The sequence below is a fragment of the Stegostoma tigrinum genome, chromosome 2 (assembly GCF_030684315.1).
Source record: "Stegostoma tigrinum isolate sSteTig4 chromosome 2, sSteTig4.hap1, whole genome shotgun sequence".
NCBI classification, from domain to species: Eukaryota; Metazoa; Chordata; class Chondrichthyes; order Orectolobiformes; family Stegostomatidae; genus Stegostoma; species Stegostoma tigrinum.
The window spans coordinates 89,316,789-89,344,284 of NC_081355.1; the positions used below are offsets into that span (position 1 = coordinate 89,316,789).

A 27,496-nucleotide genomic window follows, 5' to 3' on the forward strand; every position below is an offset into this window, starting at 1 on the left:
CAACTTGGACTTAAAAGACTGTGTTTTCGTGCTGTATGACTCTTAGGTCCAACCAATCCATGCCGAACATAATGCCAAATTAAACTAGTCCCACCTGCCTGTTCCTGGTCCACATTATTTCAAATCTTCTCTATTCCTGTATTTATCCAAATGTCTTTTAAAGTTCATTCCACACATGAACCATCCTGTGCATAAAAAAAGTCCTTCCATGTCTTTTCTTCTAAAATTTCTTTCCTCTCACCTTAAAAATATGTCCCATGGTTTTGAAATCTCCTATCATAAGCAAAAGACAACAATCATTAACTCTATCAATACACCTCATTATTTTATAAGCCTCTATCAGATCACCTCTCAACCTCCCAAGCTCCACTGAAAAAAGTCATAGCCCCTCCAGCTTTTCTTTATAACTCAAACCTTCTATATCCAGCAAAATCCTGGTAAAAATCTCTGGAGGCTTCTCCAGCTTAATAATATCCTTCCTGTAACTGGGTGATCAGAACTGGACACTGTACTCCAGAAAAGCCTCACCAACATCCTCTACAAACTCAACATGGCTTCCTAACTCCTGTACGCAAAGGACTGAGCAATGAAGGCAAACGTATCAAATATAAGCGATAATAGGAACTGCAGATGCTGGAGAATCTGAGATAACAAGGTGTAGAGCTGGATGAACAAAGCAGGCAAGCTGATGTTCTGGGCCTAGACCCTTTGTTATCTCAGATTCTCCAGCATCTGCAGTTCCTACTATCTCTGAAACAAGAGTAGGGCTTGTACACTTAACGGTAGGACCTTGGGCAGTGTTGTAGAACAGTGAGCTAGGGGTACTGGTACATAATTCTTTGAAGTTTATATCACAGGTGGGCAGGGTGGTTTAAAAAAAGCATTTGATACGCTTACAGCAAGGTGTAGAGCAGGATGAATTCTGCAGGCCAAGCAGCATCTTAGGAGCAGGAAAGCTGACGTTTTGGGCCTAGACCCTTCATCAGAAAATGAAGAAGGGTCTAGGCCCGAACCGTCAGCCTTCCTGCTCGGCCTGCTGTGTTCATCCAGCTTTACACCTTGTTATCCCTACCCTGTTTGTTGTACAAAATGCAATACATCACATTTTTCCAGATTGAACTCCATCTGACATTTTTCAGCCCACTGACCCATTCGATCAAAATCTCTTTGCAACCTTAGAAAACTATCTTCACTGTCTATGCTACAAAGATTTTGTTTTGTCATCCACAAACTTACTAATCATACCTTCCACATTCTCATTCAAATCATTTATAGAAATAACAATAATAGAGGACCCAGAACCGATCTCGTGGAACAGCGCTGGGGACTAGCCTCTGTCTGAAAGATAACGCTCCACTACCACTTTGTCTCCTGCGACTGAGCCAATTATGTATCCAACTGGCAAGCCCACGCTGAATCTCTAACAGCTGAGATTAGGTGGGCAGACTACCCATGACCGGGCTCACAAAGTAAACAACAAAAAAAATGTTTAAATTGCTAACAAAAAACAATAGCCGCCATTTGCCGCATATTTTGTGACCGGCTGCAAAATGGCGGTTGGCCTTTCCTCGCGCTGCAAACTGTTCACTAAACGTTTGTGCGCGCGCGACTGGGACAGCGCTTCCCTGACCCACAGTCAAACGTACCTTACAATAAAAAACGTTGGCCGAAACCATATTTTTAAGCTCACGCTTCACGCGGTCCTGTCGACGATTAACGTCTCCCATCATGTCAATGTGAAGTCTGCATAAGTTAAAGACATGCGTAAGATGTTTCAAAATCTCAAGGTGAGAAATTTCGCGATACAAAATAGCAGACCAACCGAGAATGAGCCTCCTTGATACCTCGCAGGATCTTTTAATATCATTGCCCCTCACACCACAAAACACTAGAAGTGCCCATAATAAACACAATGCCCACTTCCGTAGTGCCATACTTGACCTGACAAGATAATTCTTAAATTACCTAAGTAAATTAAATCCTCTCACCCAAGTTCTCTGATCGTCAACCTTCCGGCGTGATCACATAATTTCCTTAGAAACGAAAACCGCACGCCCAATAAGCAAAAAGTCGTCAAGGCTTTAAGAAACGGGTGGACACGATAAAATATTATATTAGCTTCAAACCCTTTAGATGAGAACCATGTTGGACCAGCTGAAATAATGCTGCTTGAATTATTAATTCTGATTCTAAAGCGAGATTGGTATTTTCCCCGACCACAATCGAATTTACCAAATATCCGGGACGCCAACCATGTATGGGAAGTGATGTCATGATCAACCGGAAGTTAGTTTTTGACGACATCGACGTCTTCGTCTGTGAAGAACTTCGATTGTGAAAGCGGTAATTATCGTTATCCATAATTACCAAGATCGACTTTGGACGGTCGTTTTGTCAGTAATTTTCACGCACAAAGCAACTGCTGGCGAGTAAAATATAATTTGTTAGCTGAAGGAAATGTTGCACTTGTACCATTAGATGTTTGTGTGTGGTAGTAGTTTGGAATGTGTTTTTCTTTAGGCCCAGACGATGGTGATATTTTTGCAATATTTTGATCTATTCTTCAACTTTAAGCTAAGTGAGTTAAGTAAAATTAATTTAGCTGTTCACATTATTTAAAAGTTTAGGCAGTGAAATTTCATCATGTGGTGGGGTGGGAAGGAGATGCATTTTTTTCCCCATATTTGAAATATCAGGAACAGTCAGACTGACAATTATGTCAAGTTCACATGTTTTAAGGTTGAGGTATGGAGTTGAAAAGGCTAAACCTACTGTCAGAAATGCCACTATTTAAAGAGTGATGAAATAAAGTCTACAGAGTTTGTTTTGTTTAAACTGACTAAAGGATGAAACAATATCTCTTTAAAAGAATAAATTTTTCGCCTTTGATATTTCAGCAATAAACATGTTGTCTTACTCAGTACGCAGAGTTGAAATGGCCATGCTATTAAGAATTATAAATTAAGGTTAACCTGTGAACTGGAACTTTGAAACAAACATTTTCTAGACCTTCAGAGATCGCAAGAACTGCAGATGCTGGAGTCAGAGATAACACAGTGTAGAGCTGGAGGAACAAAGCAGGTCAGGCAGCATCAGAGGAGCAGGAACATTGACGTTTTGGGTTGGGACCCTTCCTGAAACGTCAACTTTCCTGCTCCTCTGATGCTGCCTGATCTGCTTTGTTCCTCCATCTCTACTTTGTGTTATTTCCCAGACCTTACTCTCTGATGAACGATGATCATGAAATGTTCTCTACTTGCTGTCCCCGAGCTCCTCTTTGTCCACATCAGTTTACTTTTTGCTGCCCAAGTTACTTGACTTGCCAGGGCACTGATTGCAGATGGGTCAAGGGCAACTCTAATGCCGCAGTGCACTTTTTCCTGGCTGGGTTCACATATGGACTATGACCATTGGATCCTACCCCTCTCAACCCAAGCTCCTCTCTAGCTATGGGGTCACTACTGTAATCCTGGCAGGCAACTCCACCTTCAGGAGTTATAATCTCAGCTGCAGAGAGCCATTTCTATGATTGGAACTATATTACCCCTGACTACAACTACATTGCCTTTTATTTCGTCCCATACAAGTGGCTTCCTGCACGACAGAATGTTCAGGTTGCTTAACCACCCTGCAGTCCCTGCTCTCGATCGTACAAATTGCAAGAACCTCAAACATGTCGGATAAATGCATGAACTGAGTCTTCTCCATTGGTACTTTTTGCAGCTGTGTACCTAGAGTTTTTCATGCTGCAGATAAAAAAAGCACATGCAGTAGGAACAGGAAGTGGTCATTTGATAAGATTACAGTTGAACTGGTTGTTGCCTCTAGTTTGGTACTGACATACCTATCCCTCATGATTCCTCAGTTAGTACAGAATCTATCTACATCATAAAAGCCATTGGAAGAAATCTTGTCCAATTGTTTTTATAAGATATCCATTTCATGCTTGGAATTAATTGAGAGAACTTTCTCTGAATTGCTTCCAACATAATTATACCAATTTCTTGAAAATAGAGGCCAAAATTATAGACAGTTCTCTGAACAGTGTAAATGTGGTTGCTGGTGCACCAGTTCCCAAATGCTTCAGTTGCAACCCATTATGTGCCTTGCCCTTTTTTTGTGTTTTATTCAATTAATTGAGTTTCAAGTTTAGAAATATCTTTCAGCAATTATTTGATCTTGCATTAAATAGTTTAACTAGAACCAGACAAACCAGCTGGCATCTCAATTTGTCATTTAGATAGAAAAGAAGTAAAACACTTTTAAACCAATCACTTGTGTTTTTCTCTCTGACTAATGTCACTCCGAGACTTTACATCATTAGGCTTTGAACCCGTTACCTGCCACTTGTAAGTTTTCTTGTGTTGGTTTCTCTCTCCATCTCTCTGTCTCTGTCTGTCTGTCTGTCTCTCTCTCTCTCTCTCTCTCTCTCTCTCTCTCTCTCTCTCTCTCTCTCTGTCAAAAAGTGCCATTGTCATTGTCACCACCTTGGATGGACTTCAGTGTATAAAGAGGGAAGTGTTCGTAAGAAAAGGTGAAAGCAGCAACAACCTGCATTTACATGTTGTCTTTCATGTGAAAAAATGTAGGTTTGTTCAAAATAGACTATTGAGCATTTGAACATTAAAGATTAATGACATTTTGGATGTTGTCCTTAATTGTTAAAACTGCATAAATTTGCTGTAATATTATTCCCTTAACAGAAAATAAAGGTTAAGATTAAAACCACAGAGACCCTGTTAAATTAATTTTAACGTTTTTAATTGTTGTCTCGTATTTGACAGTACTAACGTGTGATGGATCATTTCACATGAATTAAATGTTTTGCTAAATTCTGCCTGAGATTGCGAGTTCTCTCGGGCAAATAACAAAATAGTGTAGGATAAACAAATCTCTGCATTCTTTAAATAGGAAGAATGTAACTTGTTTTTGCATTGCTGCCCTTGAATTTTTAAACAACTTCAAAACTCATTTCTACAACACTGATTTGCATGTACATAAATGCTTTAACCAAGTAAATACCATCAGGTGTTTCTCGGAGAGTGTTAACAAACAAAATTTGCCGATGCTGGAAAACTAATTAGGAAGTTTTAGGGAGTGAATTGTAGAAGTTGGACTTCAACAACTGAGGGCTGTTAGTGATGGAACAATTCAGAATTGGACATGCTTAAGAGCCCGAAATTTGAGGAGAATTGTACGTAGATAGTTTACATAGATAGGGAAGGATGAGATCATGGATAAAATCGAGAATTTTGAAATGAAGGCTTTGCAAATAAGGAACAACTGTAGGTTGGTGAACATTGAGATGATGAGTGAATGGAACTTCACTCACATTGATGTACAGCATGCAGAGTTTTGCATCCAGCCAAGTTTGGGTCATAACTGCCAAGTCTATGGTAGAAAATAGCACTGTACAAAGCTGCATACTTAAGTTTGGATTGAATGCCCTTTCTATGAGTCTGAGTAAATGGAGAATTGTCAGGCCCAAAAATTAAATCTATTTGCTGCTAATTAACTCTATTTGCTGCTATTTTTTCTATTTATGATGAAATAATGAAGTGACATTTCATTGTTTCTTCAGATTTGAAAAAATGAATATTGCTGGCATACAAACACAGTTTGAAGATGGTGCAAGAAATGTTCCTTGTAGCAAGTACTGGTGTGACGTAAGTGTTTTCAAATGGATTAAGTTTGTAGCTATAACTTGTTCTTACGTTACACTGCTTGTAGTATTAAAAATTTCAAGATTTTATCATAATGTTATAATGGCAATGAAGGTGCTGAAACAAAAGGAGAAATATTTATGAAGTAACCAAGAAATTGATTTAAGCAGTGGAATTTTACAATGGCATTAAGGGAAGGTAGGTGGAAAGTCATGTCAATGCAAGATGAAGTTAGGGTAGTAGGAATGAAACACCTAAAGACGTGGCTGTTGATAGTGAGGGAATGGAGAGGGGAGTTCTTTTAGTGGACAATTGAAAAGAGATTTATTTGAGAGTGTAATAATGGTGTCTTTGTTTAAAAGTAAGGAATGGGCTGGTGGCATATCCTGGTGGCCACCAAAAATAACATTGAACCTGAAGTGAGATGTAAAACATAAAGAAACATAGTTGTAGTGGAATCCACTTTTTCTACCAAAGACTGATTATAGCAATGTGCAAAGGCAAAGGATTTTATGAAACAAATGCAGCAGACTTTTCTTCTGTTGGCTTCTGATTTCCAATCCAAGAAGGAATGAAAAAGTTATGAATCTAATTCTTGGGAACCAAAGTGGCAAGTGGAACGGGTTACAGTGACAGACTATGCAACAGTCTGTCATTGCATCTGTCCTCTAGCATGATTATCATAGTTTATGCATGGTGTTGTGTAACTATTTTGCTTTAACTGTTGAAATATGAGAAGTCAGAAAATTAACTCTGTTCTTTATTTCTTTATGTCTAGATCTGCAAAGTAGCTTGCATATCTGCTGTGAATCTGCAGGAACATATCAGGGGCTATCAGCACAGAAAAGTAAGATGAGCTGTAGTGATCCAATTCCATTTACTCAATTGTATATTTATGACTCATTGTAAAAAAAAACTGGTTTTAAACTGTATGGACTGAATGAAAAGAAAACGGTCTGGTTGTATTGCATATGCACATATTTCATGGGATCTATTGTAACCTGTAATTCATCATTCCCCATCCAGGTCAAATTGCAGGAAATCGTCCTGGTAATAAGGTGTAAAATGCATATTCATGTATAACATTTAAGCCAGAGTGTGTAATGAACGCTGGCATTGACAATTTCTCCAGCTTAAAAATCTAGCATCATGGCTGTTAATGCAATATTTCAATTTGCTATCTGACTTTTGGTTGGTTACAAAAGGTCCTATTGTAACAGCTCTATGTTTCATAATAATGAAATGATAATTATACTTCCAATGTAGTAGTTCTGAGTTGCCTGTCTGTAAAAGAAAAGTAAACAATGCACCCCAAAAATATGTATTTAAGTTTTAAGCTCCAGTGAGAACCATGGTGCATGTCAATGTAAATCATTAATGATTGCAAATGGCATATATTCATCTCTTGTTTGTTTCTTCCCCCATTGTGTAATCTGCAGTATATATTTACAAAGCAATTATCATTTGTAATGATTTTTAGATCACTTGCATATTGGGTTGTGCAAAAATGATTTGGATTCAGTTGATTTATGAAAGAGGAGGGGAGGTGGTAGAAGGAAAGGTTCATACAAAGTGGGTTGGAAAGTAGTTAATCAGAATGGTATAGGAGAAGAGTTCCAGAATGCTAGGCCTAGATGGCTAAAAGCTCCACCCCTGATCTGTAGGAAGTCAGAGTAAATAAAAGAGCAAAGGGCTTGAGTTGGACATGGGATGAAGAGTGTTGAAGAGGTAGGATAGAACATAACAATGTTGAAATACAAATAACAGAAAAGACATTAAATTTAATGAATTTAGTATTCGGAGCGACTGGAAGTAGGTGAGAGCAGTGCTAATGGATAAGGGAGATTTGTTGCTGGTAATGCAACCGATCATAGAATTTTATACATGTTACATTGGACTTGGAAGCACGTATAAATGCAGGTTGGTTGTGAAATTGAGTGTAGTGGCAAAAGTTTGCGGCTGGGAGTTACATAAGTGGAAGTTGGTCCGTGATCCCGGTATTCAAGGGTGTCAAAACAGAAAAACATAAAGGTACAAAGGGTGAACGTTTGGGGCAATTGGCATGGAAGGAAAAATGAAAACAAAATACACATTTTGTCATAGCTTTGTGCCTTGTACTCATTGGGGAAATTTGGATGAATACCAATTCAAGGAGAAAACAACAAAGGAGGAATATGTCTTTGATGGAATGTCATCCAACTTCCTACTCCCTGTATATTTCCATGATGAGGATATGTTTGCTGTATGTAAATCCTCATCGGTATGTAAGAATTTTCATTTATCTTAATGGGTTCCAACCTGCGCTCAGATTTACCTTTGAGGTGGAACAGTCAAATGAGTTGTCTTTTCGCAGCATTACAATTGAGAAATTCACCAGTGAGTTCTTTACCGTCTACCACAAACCTCTCATCCTGGTCAGCATACGCTTTGGCAGTCCTATAGTTCTGGAAAAAAAGCTTAAATCCGGAATATTTTTAACTCAAAAAAACTCTTGGAACTGGACCATTTGTTTATCTCAGCTTTGATATGTTCTGACATATGTTGAGCATGTTTATTAAAGATTAAAAAATTTAGGTAGATAGGAGGACTTAAAATGCAGATTGGCTGTGATCTGGAATTATGGCACTCAGCTCCTAACCTCGTTACAGCCTTGACCCAAACAGCAATAAAATAGTTAAACTCCAGGGAATGACATTCCTTGACGTCAATGCAGCATTTGATCAAATTTGGCATGGAGGAGCATTAGCAAAACTGAAGTTGATGGGAATTGGAAGGTAAGTACTCCACTGGTTAGTCGTACCTAGCATAAAAGCAGATGCTTGTTGTTGTTGGGGGTCAATCATCTGGGCTGCAGAACATCAGTGCAGGAATTTCTCAGGATGATGTCCTGTCCCCAAATATTTTAAATTGCTTAAACAATCACTGGAAGAACTCTGGATGCTGTAGATCAGAAAAAAAAAACTGAAGTTGCTGGAAAAGCTCGGCGGGTCTGACAGCATCTGTGACGAGAAATCAAAGTTAATATATTGGGTCTGATGACTCTTCCTCCGAATACTGCTTCATCTGCTCCATCCATCATATGACATGATCATGCCTGTACAATGTTCACCATTTGCAGCAGCTCCAATACTTAAGCAGTCTGTGCTCACAAGTTGCAAGACATCAGCAATATTCAGGCTGGAGCCGATAAGTAGCCAGGAGTTTTCAGGCAATGACCATCTCCAACTAAAGAGAATCTACTGTTACCTGTTAACATTCTCATAGGACTAGACTATAAATGCAGAAAGGATGATTTTCAAAGACCAGGATGTCCAGAACCAGAGGTCACACAGTCTGAGGTCTATTTAGGACTCAGATGAAGAGAAATTTCTTCACCCAGAGAGTGATAAGCCTGTGGAATTCTCTGCCACAGAAAGCGGTTGAGGCCAAAACGTTGAATGTTTGAAAGAAGAAGTTAGATATAGTTCTTAAGCCTAAAGGGATTGTAGGGTATTGGGACTAACTGGAACATGGGACTAAGCTGGATGGTCATTTGAATGGCAGAGCAGGCTTGAATGACAGAAAGGCGTACTCCTGCTCCTACTTTCTATGTTTTCTGTTCACTGGCATTGGCATTGCCATTGCTGATTTTCCCCATGGTCAACATCCTGAGAGCTTACCTTTGACCAGAAACTGAACTTGGGATTTGCTATTGTAAGTACTGCATTGACAAGAGTAGGTCAGAGGCTTGGAAATCTGCGTCACATAATTCATCTCATGACTCCCCAAAACCTGACCACGATCTACAAGGTAGAAGTCAAGAAAGTGACAGAATGTTCTCTTCTTCCCTGGGTGAGTACAGTTCCGACTACATTCAAGAAGCTTGACATCTTTCAGGAAAAAGCAGCCCACTTGACTTGAATCACATTCACTATCTTAGACATTCGTACAGCATGGAAAGACCCCTCAGTCCAATTCATCCAACCAAGTTTCCCAAACTAAACTACTCCCATATCCTTCTAAATGTTCCTATTCATATACCTGCGTAGATGTCTGTCTTTTAAATGTTGTAAATGTACTTGCATCTACCACTGCCTTTGGCAATTCGTTCCATATACAAACTACCCCCTGTGTGAAAAGGTTGCCCCTCATGTCCTTTTTAAACCTTTCTCCCCTCACCTTAAAATTATGCCGTAGAACGTAGAACAGTATAGCACAGTACAGGCCTTTTGGCCCATGTTGTTGTGCCAAACGTTTACCCTGTAGTTTTGAACTCCCCTACCCAAGGGAAAAGACCCTTGCTATTCACCTTATCTATGCCACGCACAATTTTATAAACTTGTATAAGGTTACCCCTCAACCTCCTACACTCCAGTGGAAAAAGCCCCAGCTTATCCGATGTCTCCTTTATAACTCAAACCCTCGCATCTCGGTTACATCTTTGTAAATCTTTTCTGCACCCTCTCCAATTTAGCAATATCCTTCCTATATCAGGGCAACCAGAACTGGACACAGTATTCCAAAAGTGGCATCCCTCATTGCCAACATATGGTGACAGCAGCTTGTATTCTTTACAAGTTGCATTTCAGTAACTCACCAGGGTCCTCTGATGGCATCTTCCAAATCAGCAACATCTACCATCTGAAAGGATAAGGACAGTAGATGCAGTGGAACACTCCACCCATAAGATCCCTTCAAGCCGTACATCATCCTGCCTTGGAACCATACTACCATTCCTTCACTGACTGAGTCAGAATTGATAGTACAGTGGATGTTCCAACATTTCTAGGGCTGCGCTTCAAGAAGGTTACTCAGCACCACCTTCTGTAGGGCAATTAAGAACGGTCAGCATATGCTGGCCTCCACATCAGATGAAAAAAAAAAGAAAATCTAATTAAATTGTAGATGGTAACAAGATCAAATGGATAAATAACCACCTCCTGTTTCTTCTATTGAAAGAGACACAATGAAAAACTTGTTAGTATTGAAAGAGGCAAGTTGTACTGTTGTTCCCTTATATATTGACAATGTTCTTGATTTTGGCTTGGACAATCAGTGTTAGGGAATGTATGGAAATCAGATTGATAAGATTCAAATGCAGAGTTTTGGAAACATAAATGTGTTGGATGATTCTGACATTAGGGAACATTTGGAGGTCAAAGATTAATGATTGAGGAAGATGAAAAGATCAAACTAAGTTTCATTTGGAGTTGGGTGAAGGCAATTTTGAATGGTAGGGAAGATCTGCTCACAATAGACATTGCAAATTGGACATTGAGAGGAAGCTTGGGGTTTGAAGAAACGTGTTTTTGTTCAGGAACAGGAGATTATGAGGGAAAATAAGGAAACAGGGAGAACATGAGTTGTACCATCACATTTCTCCAAACATCTCCACTCCTAAGAACAAGTTAATGACTTGTGTTCTTCTGAATTGGGTCTGTTTTGCATAGTCTCCAGTCATTCATTCATTCTGCAATTGAAGTAAGATATGATGTATATGTATAATTTACTTTGAAAATGGAGGAAACTGACAGTTATTTTCTCTTCTTGCTGCTGGTTCATTCTTGGCACAACATGACAGGTTGAACAAATTTTAAGAGAGACTTGGGGTGAGTATATTTTTGTTATTAGAGCATAATGTGCAGTCCATTTTATTGAAGTTGTTGATCGGACACAGCTTATTAATTAGTAATGGCTGGATAAACATATGCCTGAATCTGATCACCACTTAATGGTGCACTTCAAAGTGTGACATGCCTGAGTAATCGTTCATATAAAGACACATTCTGTGATTTGGTAATGATGTGAAACCATATCTTCCCCTTTTTGATACATCAGCTGTGGATAAACCAATTAAGTTAAGAGTCTGCATGTAACAAGTCATGGTTTTCTTGATGTATTGCTGAATTGTGATTTGTCATGAGTTTATGTTATGACAGGTAATAAAGTAAGCAACGTTACAACTCCTGCGATGAATACTGGTCCTGATACAAGAACGTTTGATGATTATCTTTTGTCTTGGAATGCTGATGAGCCTTTAATTGGTATGTAGTTTGTCGCCAAGAATTGCAAAATAAATGATCAAAATATATTGTTGCAATTTAAAATGGCTAAACACAGTAACAATTATTTCCCTTTGGCAATTTTACTTCTGTATCACTGACTGTAAAACACTTCAGGATATTCAGATTTTCTGAAATATGTTATGCAAATTTTATCCTATGGAACTGACCCAAAACCCAACAAGCAGTCAATATTAAAACAAGACATAGAACTGTAGATACTCTGAAGATCTTGAACAAAAACAGATCTTGCTGGAGAGCCTAGCAGGTCTGGCAGCAGCTATTAGAGAGAAAGCAGAGATAATGTTTCACGTCCAGTAATCAAAGCTGAAACTGATATTCTGCGTCTGTGAATCTCAGTTTTCAGAAACAGCCATGTTGTGGTACTTTGACAAACATTTCCTAATAGTTCATATAAATTGTAATCATAGTACTGCATTAGAAAAAATCAGTTATATTAGTTAACTGTGATCTGCTTATTGCAAAACAATGCTGTCTGTCTTTTCATGACTCTAGGAATGTTGAGTCCTAAGAGTCTGTTTTTTCTTCACTTTTTTTATTTTTTTTATAAAACTTGATCCATTCTCTGATGTTTAACTGACTGACCTTAGTTACCAGGCGTTCTCTTCCAACCTTTTATAAATAAGGGTGACAGATTTTTCAACTCTCCAATCTTCTGGCATCTACTTTGTTTCTACAGAAGTTTGTAATATTAGGAATAATCCTGCAATGATATTTACCCTACTCCCTCCAGTGTTTTGGAATGAAACCCAGAACTATCAGGTTGTTTACTCCATCTTAGCATATTCAGCCTTTCTCGTAGAAAAACATGAATTTAGGAGTATGAGATTGGCCTTTTGAGATTGCTGTACAATTTGATAAGATCAAGGCTGATGTGATTGTGGCTTTGAATTTCACTTTCTTGTCCACCCAATCTATGCTTTGATCCCTTTATTCATCAATAACCTATTTAACTGAGCCTTTATTAATAAGTAACCCTGCCTCCACTGTTCTTTGGGGAAAAACGTTCCACAGATTGATGACCAAAAGGCAATAATGTTTTTCTTTTTATACATATGATGTGGGCGCCACTCATTAGGTCAGCAGTTATTGCCCACCGCTACTTGCCTTGTATAGTGTTTTGAACTGCTCTCATGAGTCACTGGAGCCCTTAGGGTGTAGGAACACGAGCAATATTATGAGGAAGGGAATTCCAGGACTTTGACAGTTACAGGCAAGAAATGGTGTTACAGTTCCAAGTCAGGATGATATGTGACTTGGAGGGGAACTTGCACGTCATGGATTCTCATGCATCTGCCACTCTTGGCTTTCTATAAGGTGGTGGTTGCAGGCTCAGAAGGTACTTTACTGAATATAGAAGTTACGCTTACTATTTTCCTTCCCAGAATCTAGGGGATTTTGGAAAAATAAAACCTATTTTAGCAGCCTTGTTTTATATGACTGCGGGTGTGGGGTCTGTCAGATTTTAATTCTGACAATTTATTCAGTAATCCTTCTCCAGTGATTGAATGTAATTATTTTACATTCCTTCCTGCCTTTCATATCTTCACATACAATTTCTGGGGTGTTATTTATCTTCTGCTGAGAAGATGAGATGCACATTATCTGTTCAGATCTTCTGAATTTTTTTCTTTATTTTCCAATATTAATTCCTCAGATTCTCTTTATCAAGGATAAACATTCAATTTAGTTATTATTTTCATTTTAAAATACTTTTATAAACCCTTCCCCTCTGTTTTTATGGCTTTCTGTCATTTTCTGAATATTCCATCAATTTTCACCATCCATTCCTTCTGCCACCTCCTGTTCAACCTAAATTTTATCAGTATTCTTTTTCAGAGTACAAACTGATGCAAATATCTCATGAGGTGCTGTACAATTGCCAACTGTCTCTGAGCATAAATTCTACTCTTTACATCTAACAGGATCCACTTCACCTCTTGCTGGCTGCTTATGAACCAGACTTTTTGTGTGCTCTGGTTTCTTTAGTGTTCAACTAAGTTTCAACTAAGTGTTGGGGAGGTGATGGCCTAGTGGCATTATCACTGGACTATTCATCCAGACATCCAGATAATGCTGTAGGGACACAGGTTCAAATCCCGCTACAGCGGAGGTGGAATTTGAACTCAGTAAAATCTGAAGAGTAAATAACAACCATGATACCATTGCTGATTGTCAGACAAACCCATCAGTTTCACTAATGTCCTTTAAGGAAGAGACCATCCATCTTCACCTGGCTGGCCTGCATATGACTGCAGACCCACAGCAGTATGGTTGACTCTTAATGACTGTCTGGGCAACTAGGAATAGCTAAGCCTGACCAGTGACACCCTCATCCCATGAATGAATAAAAAAAAAATTTAGCCTGGATTTTGCTTGAAGAATTAATCTGACTTGTACACCTTTTTGTTTACACAATATTTCCTGCCTTTGTCATGTAAGGAGCCTGATTTTATTTCTCTCCTTTTCCTTCCTGAATATCTGTAACCTGTACCAGAAACATCTTTTTCTTAAAGATCACCCATTGTTCTGTTATACCTGTTCTGTCAAACTTAGTGCATTTTTTAAAACAGAGGCAAAATTGGCAGTGAGAAACTGTCAATATTTCACATTGATGACCCTCAGACCATAGATTCCCTGTCATCTGATTCCAATTGAAGGTCTTTCATAAATTGTTTCTTGGTGTTCCCTGTTATGAATCTAAACTACATGATATGAAAATCACTGTTGCCCCAATTGTCCCTCCTCGAACACTTGATTCACAACGCTCACCTCATTCCCAAGAAAACTATTCAGCAATGCATCCTTCCTAATGGAACCAGGAAAGTATTGGCCAAGGATATTCTCTTAAACAGATGTCAGAAATGCCTCGTTTTCTAATTTTTTTTTCCCCTTTTTGTTTTAGCATTGCCCTAATTGATACCTTAATAATTAATTTCCTACCATATTTCAGTTTCATATCTCTCTCCCTCTGTTTGAAGACAAATAGCACACTCCAGTCAGGTCATCAAACCTTTTTTGCTTCTGAATTTCGACGAAATGGACTCTACAGCTCCCCCCGTAAGGAATTCGGTCTTTCCAGATCTGCAGTGTTTTCCATTGTCCATATTACCAACCCACTTGCATTTTTTTCCCTTAACACTTAGTTTTTGAATATATTATATTAAGCAAATGTTAAGCACGTAGTTTTCATTTTTTAAGGCATGTTTCTGCTATTGCTATTATTTCATGGCCCCTTTCTACAGTGTAGATAATTAAAGTTTTGCTTCTGGTGTATTCAGGTGGCATATGAGGAGTCATTCATGATCTCAGCCATTATTACATAGTGATGTGCTACTAATGCCTGGTATTGTGTGAATTTCCTTCCCTGCTGATCTCCTTTAGCCAGATATTTCCAACATGCTAATAATTAAATCGGTTGTCTTACACCTAAATGCACTAGTAGTAGAATGTCGTGGATAGAAGGTCTGTTATTGAGTACGGAAGAAGAATTGGCTGGCAACGTTTTTTCTTTTGGTTGTTTTATGGAGATTTTCTCACACTCTTCTTGACTGACAAAAATTAAATCACCCCAGTTAACCCTGAAATAGGTAACTGTGGAGTCCATATAGTTGAAATTGAGAAGCAAGAAAGGTTTGATTATGTGACATGTGGTGTTCTTATAAGCCTTTTTAAATAAAGGGAGAGAAATAGCCTTTTTAAATAAAGGGAGAGAGATATGAAACTATATATGGCAGGAAATTAATTACCAAAATACCACTGGGGCAATGCTAAAACGAGAGGGGTTCAGGTACATAGTTCTTTGAAGTTTGCCTCACATAGACAGGGTGGTTAAAAAGGCGTTTAGCTCACTTGCCTTTATTGCTCAGTCCTTTGAGTATAGGAGTTGGAATTCATGCTGAGGTTTTTCAGCGCATTTGTGAGGCTTCATCTGGAGTGCGGTGTTCAGTTCTGTTTGCCTGGTTATAGGACAGAAATGATCAGGCTAAAGAGGGTTCAGAGGAGATTTACAGAATATTACCAGATATGGAACTGGAGTGTATGAGGTTGAGAGGTGACCTTTATAGAGGTTTATAAAATCATGATGGACATTGATAGGATTTATGGTAAGTGTCTTTTTTTAAGGATGGGCAACTTCCAGAGTAGGAGGCTTTTTTTAACAGTGAGAGGAGAGAGGTTTAAAAAACACATAGGCAAATATTTTACAGAGAGGGTGGTTCACATGTGGAATGAACTTCCTGAGGAAGTGGTAGCTACAGGCACAGCAACAATGTTTAAAAGACGTATGGGCAAGTACCTAAATAGGAAGGGTTTGGAAGGATATGGGCCAGGAGGAGGCAGGTGGGACTAGTTTAGTTTGTGATTATGTTCAGCATGGACCGTTGGACCAAAAGGTCTGTTTCTATGCTGAATGATTTTATGACTCTATGGCTGTGTAAGATATGTCTTCTCTTTGAAATGAAATGGTATTTGTACTTATGAATGCTTCATGAAATATTGCTGTGATGTGTCTATTCAGGTCTCAATTATGTGATTGAATACCAGCGGGATGGGGGAAGAGACCCAATGTACGAATGCACGTTATGTGACTTCACAGGTTACCTGCGCATATTTGTTTCACACCTTGGTGGCATCAAACACAGAATGAATTACATGGTAAGTGTATGAGTAAATTAGAATGCCTTTTATGTGCTTGTTTTTGGGAGATGGGAGCAATTGACATGAAATGAAATGAACCAAAATATAAATGAAACAGGAAAGGGGGGTAAGGGGTAAATTTATTTGAAAAGGAAATATAAATGATCAGGGAATAACTAGTTATGGAGCAGGTGTGGACAACGATTACTAAAAATAAATTACAAGAAACAGTTAAAAATTGATTTGATATATGATTGCAAACAATACCAAATAAAACAAGGGAACTAGAGGCAGTGTTACCTTGTTAGGAATCAAATAAGGTGGTTATAAAATGTGAGGCTGGATGAACACAGCAGGCCAAGCAGCATCTCAGGAGCACAAAAGCTGACGTTTCGGGCCTGGACCCTTCATGGTCTGGGCCCGAAACGTCAGCTTTTGTGCTCCTGAGATGCTGCTTGGCCTGCTGTGTTCATCCAGCCTCACATTTTATTATCTTGGAATCTCCAGCATCTGCAGTCCCCATTATCTCAAATAAGGTGGTTATGTTGAGCCATGTGTACAGAAAAAAATTCATATTTTTAAAGCAGATCGGGCGACAAAAGGTGCTTTGCTAACTGAAGGTAACTGACTTTGGAGAAGAAAATATTGATGTAACCATTAGAAAGATTAAAAATAGAATCCACATGGGTTGGGACTGAAGATAAAAATGGGTCACTCCAATGAGAGTTGTTCACAGATCATCTCATGTTAGAAGGATGGTGGAACAAGAAATAATAATTACTGAATTGCAAAAGTGCATTTAAAGACAACATAGTGATTCTTGGAGATTTCCACTATCATGAAATTAATTGGCTACAAGTGGGATAAAAATTTGGAAATTAGAACCAAATTTTGCATCTTGGTTGATTACATAGAGACAACCTGGCTGTGGCTTACAGTCGGACATTAAATTCAGTTTCTCACTTGAGGAAAGAAAGCCATTGATAACCATTCAGTTACTTCTGAAGTGCACCTCTGTGGATGATTTGTGCTTTAATTCCAAATTAATTTTAATTTTGCTGTCCAGCTATGGGAATATGACACTGGTGACATCTAGACTCAAAACTTCCATTGAAGGTTGTGGATTTAGGTTTTATTCCAGGACTTGACCACATGATCCCAGTCCAGATTAAGTGTGTAGCCCAACTAAAATGGAGTCAGTTGAAATCAGGGAGTAGACTTCTCATTGAGGTCTCATCAAGCACATTGAAAAATAGTGGTTTTTGGTGGCCAGTCAACTCAACTCCAGGACATGGCAGCAGAGGTTTCTCAGGATAATGTACTAGGCCTAACCATCTTCAGTTGTTTAATCAATGACCTTGCATATATTGTAAGGTTAGAAGTGGGTATTTTCACTGGTTGTGCTGGGTTCAGTCCCATTGGCTGTTTCTCAGATACAAAAGCAGTTTGTGCTTTATTACACAAACACGCAAACAGTATTCAGGATTAGGCTGTTGATTGGCAAGTAATGTATATGCCATACAAATGTCAGGCAACGACCATCTCCAACAAGAGAGAATGAAGCATCTCCCTATGATATTCAATGGTGTTACCATCACTGAACCTGCGCCATCAGCATCCTGGGGCTTGCCATTAGCCAGAAAGCTACCTAAATAATGTGACTGCAAGAACAGGTCAGAGGCTGGGGAATTCTTTGATGAGTAACTTGCCACCTGACTTTCCGAAGCTTCCCCACTATCTATAAAGCACAAGTCAGACTTATGATAGTTTACTTTCCACTTGCTTTCATCAGTGCAGCTCCAGCAATACTTGATACCAGTCAATACAAAGTAACCCACCTCACCTGTCCTCCTTATTTTTTTCACCTTTCTACCATTCATGCGCAGTCTGTACCATCTATATAAAACATTGCAATAATGTGGCTCCTTCAACAGCATCTTCCAAACCCCGTGACCTCTTCACATGGATGAACAAGGGCAGCAGATGCATGGAGCACAAACATCTACAGGTCTCCCTTCAAAACACACACTATCCCGATTTTGAACTACATTGCTTTTTCTTCACTGCTCATCAAAATTCTGAACTCCCTCCATTATTGCACAATAGGCACACCTATGCCACATGAAATGCAACAACACAAGATGGCAGCTCACCCACATTTTGAGGAGGTTAGGGCTAAGGAACAAATGCTGGCCAAGTCAGTGACTTTTTCAGCCCATGAATGCAAATAAAGAAAAATCTCTGCTGCATTGTCAGAGTGGGTTTTTGAAATAAGGCATCGAGGAAATGTCCTGTGTATCCAGTTTAGAACAGATGATTTTTTTGAAAGAAGTTATTGATTGATTAAGTTGCGTACCACAACAAATTGATGGTTTGCTCTTCCAAGCTTGCCGTGTCTTCTCTGCCTACTACATAACCGGTAACATAATGCAAAATTTAGTTATTTGGAGCACTCGAATGAAAAACTCTGTTAGAATCAAGTTTTTTTTTCTCCATTTCTTTCCTACAATTAAACTATTTTTAGTTGGATCATCACCAAACTAAATGTGTGGATTATTTGTTTGTTATACTATTTGATGGTATGAATTCCATTGGCATTTCAATTGCATACTGTGCTAAGGGAATTTTATCAGAATTAGACAACTCACTTCAACTGTCCTTTTTTTTTCCTTATTAGTCAAGAGAATATCCAGAGATGGTGAAGTGGGATGCAACTAAATTAAAGCAAGAGGAGTTGTGTCTTATCGTTAAAGAAAGAGCTGCTATTATTGAGAAACTGGAAGGGAGAAGGAGCATTAAGGTAAGTTATGACAGAACATTTGAATGGTAGAGGCCTAATAATAGCACTTAATGATTTTTTCCTAACTTAGTACATGTGGTGTGTTTCTATTTTGTTTTAATTTTGAAAGAAATTTTTACTGAAAAGTGACAAGGCATGACTAAATTAACAGACCTTTATTCAATCTGTCAATTGTGCTCCATTGTGTTTAATGACAATATCACTGGCTGGTAGTCCGTTTGCCCAGGCTAATGGACTGGAAAAATAGATTCAAATGCCACATACAGTAGCTGATGGAATTTAAATTGACTGTCTAAAAATCTGGAAAGCAAAGTTAATCTTGGTAATATTGAACATTAAAACTCATCAAGTTCTGTGAAGTCTTTTAGGATAGGAACGCTGCCATCCTTATCACTTCTGGACCACTGATCTGTACATCTGCAGCAGTAGGATCGATTCTTAACGCCTATCTTAATGAGCAAACCACTTATTTTAAGGGCAATTAGGGATTGGAAACAAAAGCTGTCGTTGCCAGTGATACCTGTATCCTGTAAAAGAGCAAAAAATAAATCTCCTGAATGCTGCAGTTTTTGTTTGCATTGTTCATGATCTATTTGGTTAAAGATCTGTTTCATAAATTAAGTTGTGCTTCCACACTAAACAAGCCTAAATTTTTACTGTCTCTCTAGTACTAGTAGAATTCTGAACCTAGTCAGAAAATTGTTGCAAATCTCCACAGTTCGCTTAATTTAGCATGCACCAGATTGATAATAGGTCAGAACTAAGTTTGCCCTGTTTTTATGCTGTGTGGACTTTTGAGGTTGTTGGGGATGCAAAAGTCAGCTTGTACAGGACTTTCAACCAGTCACACAGCTTAGAGGGAATGTGGTTCAGCGTAGTTCCTTTTTAGACATGCTAACATTAATTTTTAAATTTTTGTGCATTTAACAGCTGACTGTGAAAAGATGTTTTGTAACTTTGCCGTCTCTTCCAAAAGTACCTTTTAATTGAGTTATGTATTCATGCTTTTTCTTCACTGTCTGTTGCCTGTGGCCTTGTAGTTTAGGGGATTGTTTCTTTGACACCGTAAGTCAAACTTATTTCCAATTTTAAGCCACCACCTAAATATTGTAAGATGAATTGTGATGGCAATGGAATAATTTTTAAACTTGTGTAGTTGTTGAGTGAATTGAGTGACAGTATAAAAGACTGGTTTCCTGTAAGCCTTTATTCAGAGACCTAAAATTGAAATTCAGTTGTTTGCAGGTTTTATTTTTCAGTTTGTGGGTCTGTTATGTAATATGAATTAAATTTTCCCCAGCATCTGAATTTTGTTTTGTTCCAGCCTCCTCGTATACTACTTAATTGTTTCACTTGATTTTCTGAGGGGTGTTCTTTTTTCCCCAACATACATGCCTCAACAAACTATGACCTCGCAGACTGGAATGATAAAAAGTTTCTATTGTCTCACCAGACCATAGGGCTGCTCACTGCTTAGAATTTGGTGGTGGTTCAACCTTAATGTCAACACATCTCGTATGAGGACAGTGGTTGAGAAGGAGAATCCTTCATTCTATCCTCAGCTGGTATGGAAATTGAATCCACACTGTTGGCATCACTCTGCATTTCAAAGCAGCCATCCAATCAGTTGAACTAACTGCCCCCCAGTTTGATGGACGTATTATTCAAATGATTAGCTTGCTTCATGTCCTCTGTTTGTCAAAGTGATCCCATTACTACATTTTTTGAAATGCACAGTTGCTAAATAATAGAGGATTTGTTTTAGCGGACAAGGTAACACCACAGAATTATTGTGCATAATAAGCAATCTTATCCATTATCTTTTATTATTCTGCGTTAGTTATTTACAGAGCAATAGGAGTATTTTTAATTAGCAGTGAAAAACGAAATGATCAGTCTGTTTTTTTTGAACAGACATAATTTTGAAGCAATTCTGAAATATGCATTTTAATCTTTTCGGTATGTAGCAACATTTGATTTTTAGGAAGTTAGAAACTGAGTGCTACTACAATATGAACAATAATAGCTTTTTCCAATAACACTTATAAAACACATTTCTCCATCTAGGTTTCTTAGTTGCAGCACATGTAAACAATACATAATGAAAAGAAAATATGAAATAAGTTTTCTTGTGACATTTATGGACATTGTGAATTATAGGTTATCAGAGGACAGGATCCACCCAGTACAATTGGCGTACTTAAAAGGGTTCCACTTCCAAGCAATGGTATGTATGCGTTATTATTATTATTTCTGTTATATTCCAAATTCAAATTGAACAGATAGTAAATCATTTAAAGTATATCTTCACTGTTAATTTGATGAATTCTGTTAGCAGTGCTAAGGTATCCCTTAGAATTTGAATAGCTGCTTCAATGAACTGAAACCATTTGCCTTTGAATTAATTCTGAATTTTCCAGTGGAGAGATTGTATGCTTTTTCTTTTATAATAAACAACATCTTGCATTTGTAACAAATAGCTACAGAGCAGTACCTACTTCTAGGATTCTGCTGCTCATTCAATTCCATTCTCTTGCAATGAAGTGATTAATTTGTCGCCTTAACAGTTTTAAAAATAGTTTCAGAAACTTAACTATTTCATGACCAGTTTAAACAGCTTTCAAATGTGCTTTGGAAATGACATCTATTCAAGTAAGTTGAAAAATATTCTACTTTAGCTTTTAATTCATTCTTTAATTATTTCTTCCAATAAAAAATAACTGAGAATAACAGGTCAAATGTAATATCTTTGGTTTGAACATGTTTCCATATTTATGTAGGAACAGATTTCACAGTCTTGTCTAGTTTACTCATGCAAACTAGTTGTTCTTCAGTTCACTTGTTTGCAGGCTTTATTTTTCAGTTTGTGGGTTTATTGTGTAATATGAGTTCAGATTTCCCCAGCATCAGAATTTTGTTTTGTTCCAGCCTCCTCATATACTACTTAATTGTTTTAAATTATACAAACGTAAGTCTTGTTACCTTACTTGTACATCAGTGTTACCTTACCGTTGTTTAACTTGTAGCTATATACTGCAGCCGAACAAATTTGCCCATAGCGTGTAATGTTTTTGTAACATTAGCCAATTTGTTTTGCTCTTCATTCTGTACAAGGAAGAATAAGTATCCTTAAGATTTTTCTTCCAGCTGTCCATAGTACAAATCTTCAACAATCTATGTATTCACAAATTAACTCCTCAGATTCTAGAATGAATCAAGGTGGAAGTCTTCAAGAGGGAATGAATTCGCAAAGCTATGCACAGCATTCATACCAGGAATATGGATTCAAAGGTATATTTTATGTAAACACTCAGCTTCAATCTGAAACCATGAATGCAAAAGGGGATTGAACTGGTGGTACACAAATGAAAATGAGGGTTTGCGGAAGGTGAGGCAAAGATTATTTTCTTTTCTTCAAGACATAACATCAGGATTTCTTGGCTCATCCAAAACTGGGTGTCAGATAAGCAAACAGGTCTGTGCAGATCAGCACTGATCAGCTTCTATTTTATCTTAGTTTACTCACCACTATATTCCACTGGAAAAGAGGAATGTATGCATGATAATGAAGATTAGGAACTCAAGGTGAATTTTATTTTCTCATTCTTTACTTAGTTTGAAGTTGAGACTCATTTAACGTAGTCTTTGTATAGATGCTGTGAAGATATCAGCTGAATCAATTCGGCATAAACCTGGGTGTCCATAAGCAAATACCCTCAGAGTCATTAATTTTAAGAAGTCTTATATTTAATATCCAACATTTCTCCGAGGAAACCATGGCCTTGTGTTATTATTGCTGGAATGTTAATCCAGAGGCCGAGGTCATGATCTGAGGACCTGGGTTCGAATTCAACCACAGTAGATAGTGGAATTTGAATTCAATAAAAACCTGAAATTCAGAGTCTAATGATGACCATGAAACCATTGCCGATTGTCAGATAAATCCATCTGGTTCATTAGTGTCCTTGAGGGAAGTACTGCCACCCTTACCTGGTCTGGTAGACGGGTGACTCCAGACCCACAGCATACTGGTTGACTTTCAACTGCCCACTGGGTAATTACAGATCAGCAATAAATGCTGGCCTAGCCAGTGATGCCGTCATCCTATAAATGAAAAAAATAAAACTTTGATCAGTTGAGACTTTAAATAATAAGGCAACAACTGGCAATCTCTGTAGTAACTGAGGAAATTCTACTTAAGTTATCAACAATATCTGTTAAAGAAGGACAGCAACTTTACAGGTGTGTAATGCTTCTTAATTATGCCTCTAATAGTTTACGGTGTAAGTTGATACTCAATTTGTCAGTCTCTCTAATGCCTCAAGGGCCTGATTGGAAGTAGGATAACTTCAAACTTTCTCGCATGCACATTAATCCCTGAAAATTGTTGCTTTGCAGCTATAACCCATGGTGGGATTAATGACATCTGGCCCAGGTTAGGCAAGGCTTATTGCTAATTGGGTAAAGGAATATATGATCAGTCTCTCCAAGTGGCTATTAAGGGTGATGGACATTGACTAGTGCCACCTCCCACTATCTCCTGGTTTGTTCCTTAAGTTATGTTACCTACAGAGCCGTATTCGTCACGTGTGGCTGCCGTTTTACTAAGAGAGCAGTTTGAAGTATTCTTTTTCTGTTAAAGAGGAAAAAGGACACATATGCTGTCAACCCAAACATTGATATCCTTGCTTACTTGAAATTCCATTCAATCAGATACTTAATTATTGCTAACCACTTATTTTTGTTTGTTATCCTTTACACCTTAAAGGCAAATAATACAGAAGATATTAAAGTCTAAAGATTATGCAATTGCAAGCTTAAACACATTGTTATAAAGTTAACTTGAATATTCGTTGCATCTACATAACGTAAAACACTGGTACAAGATCACAGCTGTCGTCACTATCCCTTGACAAAGGCTAACAATTTTGGAGTATACTATTTCAGTCTTGTTCAGCCTTGGAAGACCGGATCAGAAAGTAAATAGATATGTCTCAGTCTTAGAACTATAACTGCAAACTTTGCTAAAACTTTGAAATATTTATTCTGAATTCCTTGAGTGACACAACAGTTGCTGTCCGCTGTATTTAACTATATTACACAGAGTTGAATATTACCAAGGACTGACACAGTTTGGTTAAACCTTTCTGTTTATATTCGTTAGGTCAATTCACAGAATATACCTGACTGTCAGTCATCATTAATTGTTGCATTCTCCACGGCAGCACCCCTACCAATCACAGTCGGCTGCCTACTAATCAGCACTCTCCTTACTAATGATATAAATATGCTGACTGTACTTGGTTATTTCTTGTGAATTGCCCTGTGTGCAAGCTAAAAATATCATTTTTCAACAGTACTTAAGTTCTGTATTATGAGATGACTACTGAAACAAAATTTTCAATTCTTCTGTTCATATTTAGTTAAATTACTTGTTTTTCCTTTCTGGTCAGAATGGGAAAGAAGTTCCTCGCAAATGGAGCAAGATTTGATAGAAGACACAATGTACACAAGAGATCAATCACTGACAAGCAAGATGATGTATTCAGTTCCAAGACATGATGAAGGACAATATAGAGCTGAAGTTCGACCTTCTGATATGTATTCTGACTGGAGAAGAGATGATAAAGACTTTTATGAAGAGAACATTGGAGTTATGGATCGATATGCAGACCACAGGAAAGACAACAAATCGCAGTATCGAGAAATTATTTCAAGTGGATATGCTGATGTAAAAAGAGATAGCAAAGAACAATATGTAGAGGCTAGTATTGTTTATGATGAATACTTTGATCACCGAGGGGGCCCATATGGAGATCGTTTATACGAATCAGCTGATTGGAGAAAAGTCCGCCACAAGGAACATGAAAATGATATCAGGAGTTCAGATAGATATTCAAATATAAGAAATGATCAACCACGATACATAGATGATGGTAGAGGTGCAGACTGGAAAAGAGATGACAGAAAACAATATGAAGAGGAATACAGTGCCAGAGAACAAACTGGGTTGGTATTTTGTAATCAGAAATATTTTCTTTTACTAAAAGCAAGGACATGAGCTGGTTTCAGTGTCGCATTGTGAATTTAACGATTGTGTCCTTTTCATTTGTCAGCAATTTCTAAGATCTGTGCATTAACCGAGTCACCTTGCTGGTTTGGAGGCAAATGAAATATTTAAATCTTGCAATTCATAAATTACAGATTTCAAATGATCACTTTATGATGTTTAAAAAACGAAGAGTTGTCTACTTAATCTTGCCTATCCCTGATAACCCTTGATTCCCAAGCCTAACAAGAATGTGTCCACTTCTGCTTTAGAAATTCATTGGCCCCATCTTCACGTTCCACCCCACCCAGACGACTTTCAAATTTCTGTTGTTAAGAAAATTATAATCTGGAATACAGGTTACATCCCCCTATTCTGACAATCTTTGATGTGGCATCCTGTGTGGTGTAGTTCCAGTTCTGTTTATTTTTTTTTAATCCATTAATGAGATTTGGGTGTTGCTGGCTAGGTCAGAATTTATTTCCCATTCCTAAATCTCCTTGAGAAGGTCCTGTACGTAGACCAACAAACTGCTAGTGGCAAGATCTTCCCAGGCTTTTGACCCAATGACACTGAAGGATTGGTGATGTATTTTCAACCTGAATGATGAGTTGAATGAGGGGAACTTGCAGGTAGTATTTGCTGCCCTTTCCATCTAGATGAAAGTGGTGTGGTTTTGGAAGGAGCTTTCTATGGAGATTTGATGGATTTCTGCAGTGCATCTTGTAGATGGTACACACAGTTGAAACTCAACATCGGTGGTGGTGGGAATGGACTGCTTTTTTGTGGATTATGTCAAATGTTGAGAGTGTTTGGAGCTGTCCTCATCCAGGCAAATGGGGCGTTTTCAGTCCCATTTCTGACCTGTGGCATGTAGATGGCTGACAAGCTTTGGGGATTCAGAAGATGTTGTAGAATTCTAAGCCTGCAACCTTCGCTGTAGCCACTGTATTTATCTGGCTCATCCAGTTCAGTTTCTGATCAATGGTAACCCCCAATGTGTTGATAATGGGAAATTCCTTGATGGTAATGTCATTGAATGTCAAAGGGAGATGTTCTCTAATTGGAGGTAGTCATTGCCTGTTGTTTGTACAGCATGAGTGTTGCTTGCCACTTGATAGTCCAAGCCTGGATATTGTGAAGGTCTTGCTTCATTGGACATGGACTGCTTCAGTACCTGAGGAGCCGTAACTGGTATTGAACAGTGTGCAATCATCAGTGAATATTGCCACTTCTGACCTTATGATAGAGGGAAATTCATTGATGAAGCAGCTGAAGATGTTTGGGCCCAGGACCTATGCTGAGGAGCCCCTGGAGAGATGTCCTGGAGCTTTGACAATCATAACCATAATTGTAGAGAGAAATATCAAAGGGGAGGCTTGAGTTCTGTGTTCAGCAGTACAAACGACCTTTATTCAGAGTTTTCTTACAACATGTGAGATAAGCTAGAGACTGCTTCGAACCTGGCTTTCACATGGGGCCCAGTTGCCTTCTTAAATACAGCTCAGATCAGAGGACAGGTCAGTGACACTAACTTTTCCAAGCTGAATAAAATATTTTTATACCTTTCATGTTACAGTAATTACATGCAACATTGATGTACCTGGTAGCCATATCCTCCTTATCCACACATCTAATCCAACAAACACATAAACAATGATGCACAAGTTTATTGATAGCCCTAGGTCCTCCGATAATCTCGTAATGTCTACCAGATATCTCCATCACCTGTCTTTGGGATGACTTAAAATACTTCTGACAGTTATGTTCCTTCCCAAATACTTGCTAGCTGCACTGCATTATTTGCCAATAATCTAAATATTTGCTTATCACTAAGAACTCTTCCAAATTCTCAACTAACTTTAGCACAGAAGATTAGGAAGGCTATTAATTTCTAGCAATTGTAAAGTCTTTAAAATCAACTCTAATGTAAGTTGATGACAGTTCTGTGACACAGCTGACAAAAGCTGACAGCAGGAAACAACACCTCTGTCACTTCAGCCTGAAAGATCCAACAAACAATCCTTCTGACTTGCAGGTGCAATGCTATTCTCATTTTGTAAGTGAGTTTTAAACCAGAGTTTAGTTCTTGAATGAATCTTTTACTTTTTCTACTCTAAACACTTTCCATTACTAATTTACTTTTCTTGATAGAAAACATCTATTCAAATTCTACTGCTGAGGGTGAAATTCAGTCACTTTACAACTTAACTGAGTTCTAAATGAAACTTGTTTAGATTCCACAAATAATTCAGGATATTGCCACATCTTCACTTTATATGTT

At 38.1% G+C, this 27,496-nt stretch overlaps 2 protein-coding genes across 9 annotated transcripts in view; one reads left to right on the forward strand and one right to left on the reverse strand.

Annotated features, from left to right (window-relative positions):
• LOC125464408 (uncharacterized) overlaps positions 1-2,274 on the reverse strand; it is a 79,924-nt gene extending 77,650 nt beyond the window's left edge. The window contains exons 1-2 of one of the 3 annotated variants that reach the window (XM_059655346.1): positions 1,966-2,274; positions 1,647-1,743 (exon numbers count right to left, since the gene is read on the reverse strand). In XM_059655346.1, the coding sequence (XP_059511329.1) occupies positions 1,647-1,730 (84 nt within the window). In that variant the 5' untranslated portion in view covers positions 1,731-1,743; positions 1,966-2,274. The other 2 variants (XM_059655343.1, XM_059655351.1) reach the window with 2 other exon arrangements.
• Positions 2,256-27,496, forward strand: part of LOC125464367 (uncharacterized) — a 50,205-nt gene continuing 24,964 nt past the window's right edge. For 4 of the 6 annotated variants that reach the window (XR_009447308.1, XM_048556698.2, XM_048556715.2 and 1 more), the window contains exons 1-10: positions 2,266-2,343; positions 5,582-5,666; positions 6,442-6,510; positions 11,224-11,251; positions 11,582-11,686; positions 16,245-16,381; positions 19,041-19,163; positions 21,324-21,390; positions 22,365-22,454; positions 24,617-25,172. Coding sequence is in view for 5 of the 6 variants with exons in the window: in XM_048556698.2 (XP_048412655.1) it covers positions 5,592-5,666; positions 6,442-6,510; positions 11,224-11,251; positions 11,582-11,686; positions 16,245-16,381; positions 19,041-19,163; positions 21,324-21,390; positions 22,365-22,454; positions 24,617-25,172 (1,250 nt within the window). In the remaining variant the exon portion in view is untranslated. Of the gene's footprint in view, positions 2,426-5,581; positions 5,667-6,441; positions 6,511-11,223; positions 11,252-11,581; positions 11,687-16,244; positions 16,382-19,040; positions 19,164-21,323; positions 21,391-22,364; positions 22,455-24,616; positions 25,173-27,496 lie in introns of all 6 variants that reach the window. The other 2 variants (XM_048556699.2, XM_048556707.2) reach the window with 2 other exon arrangements.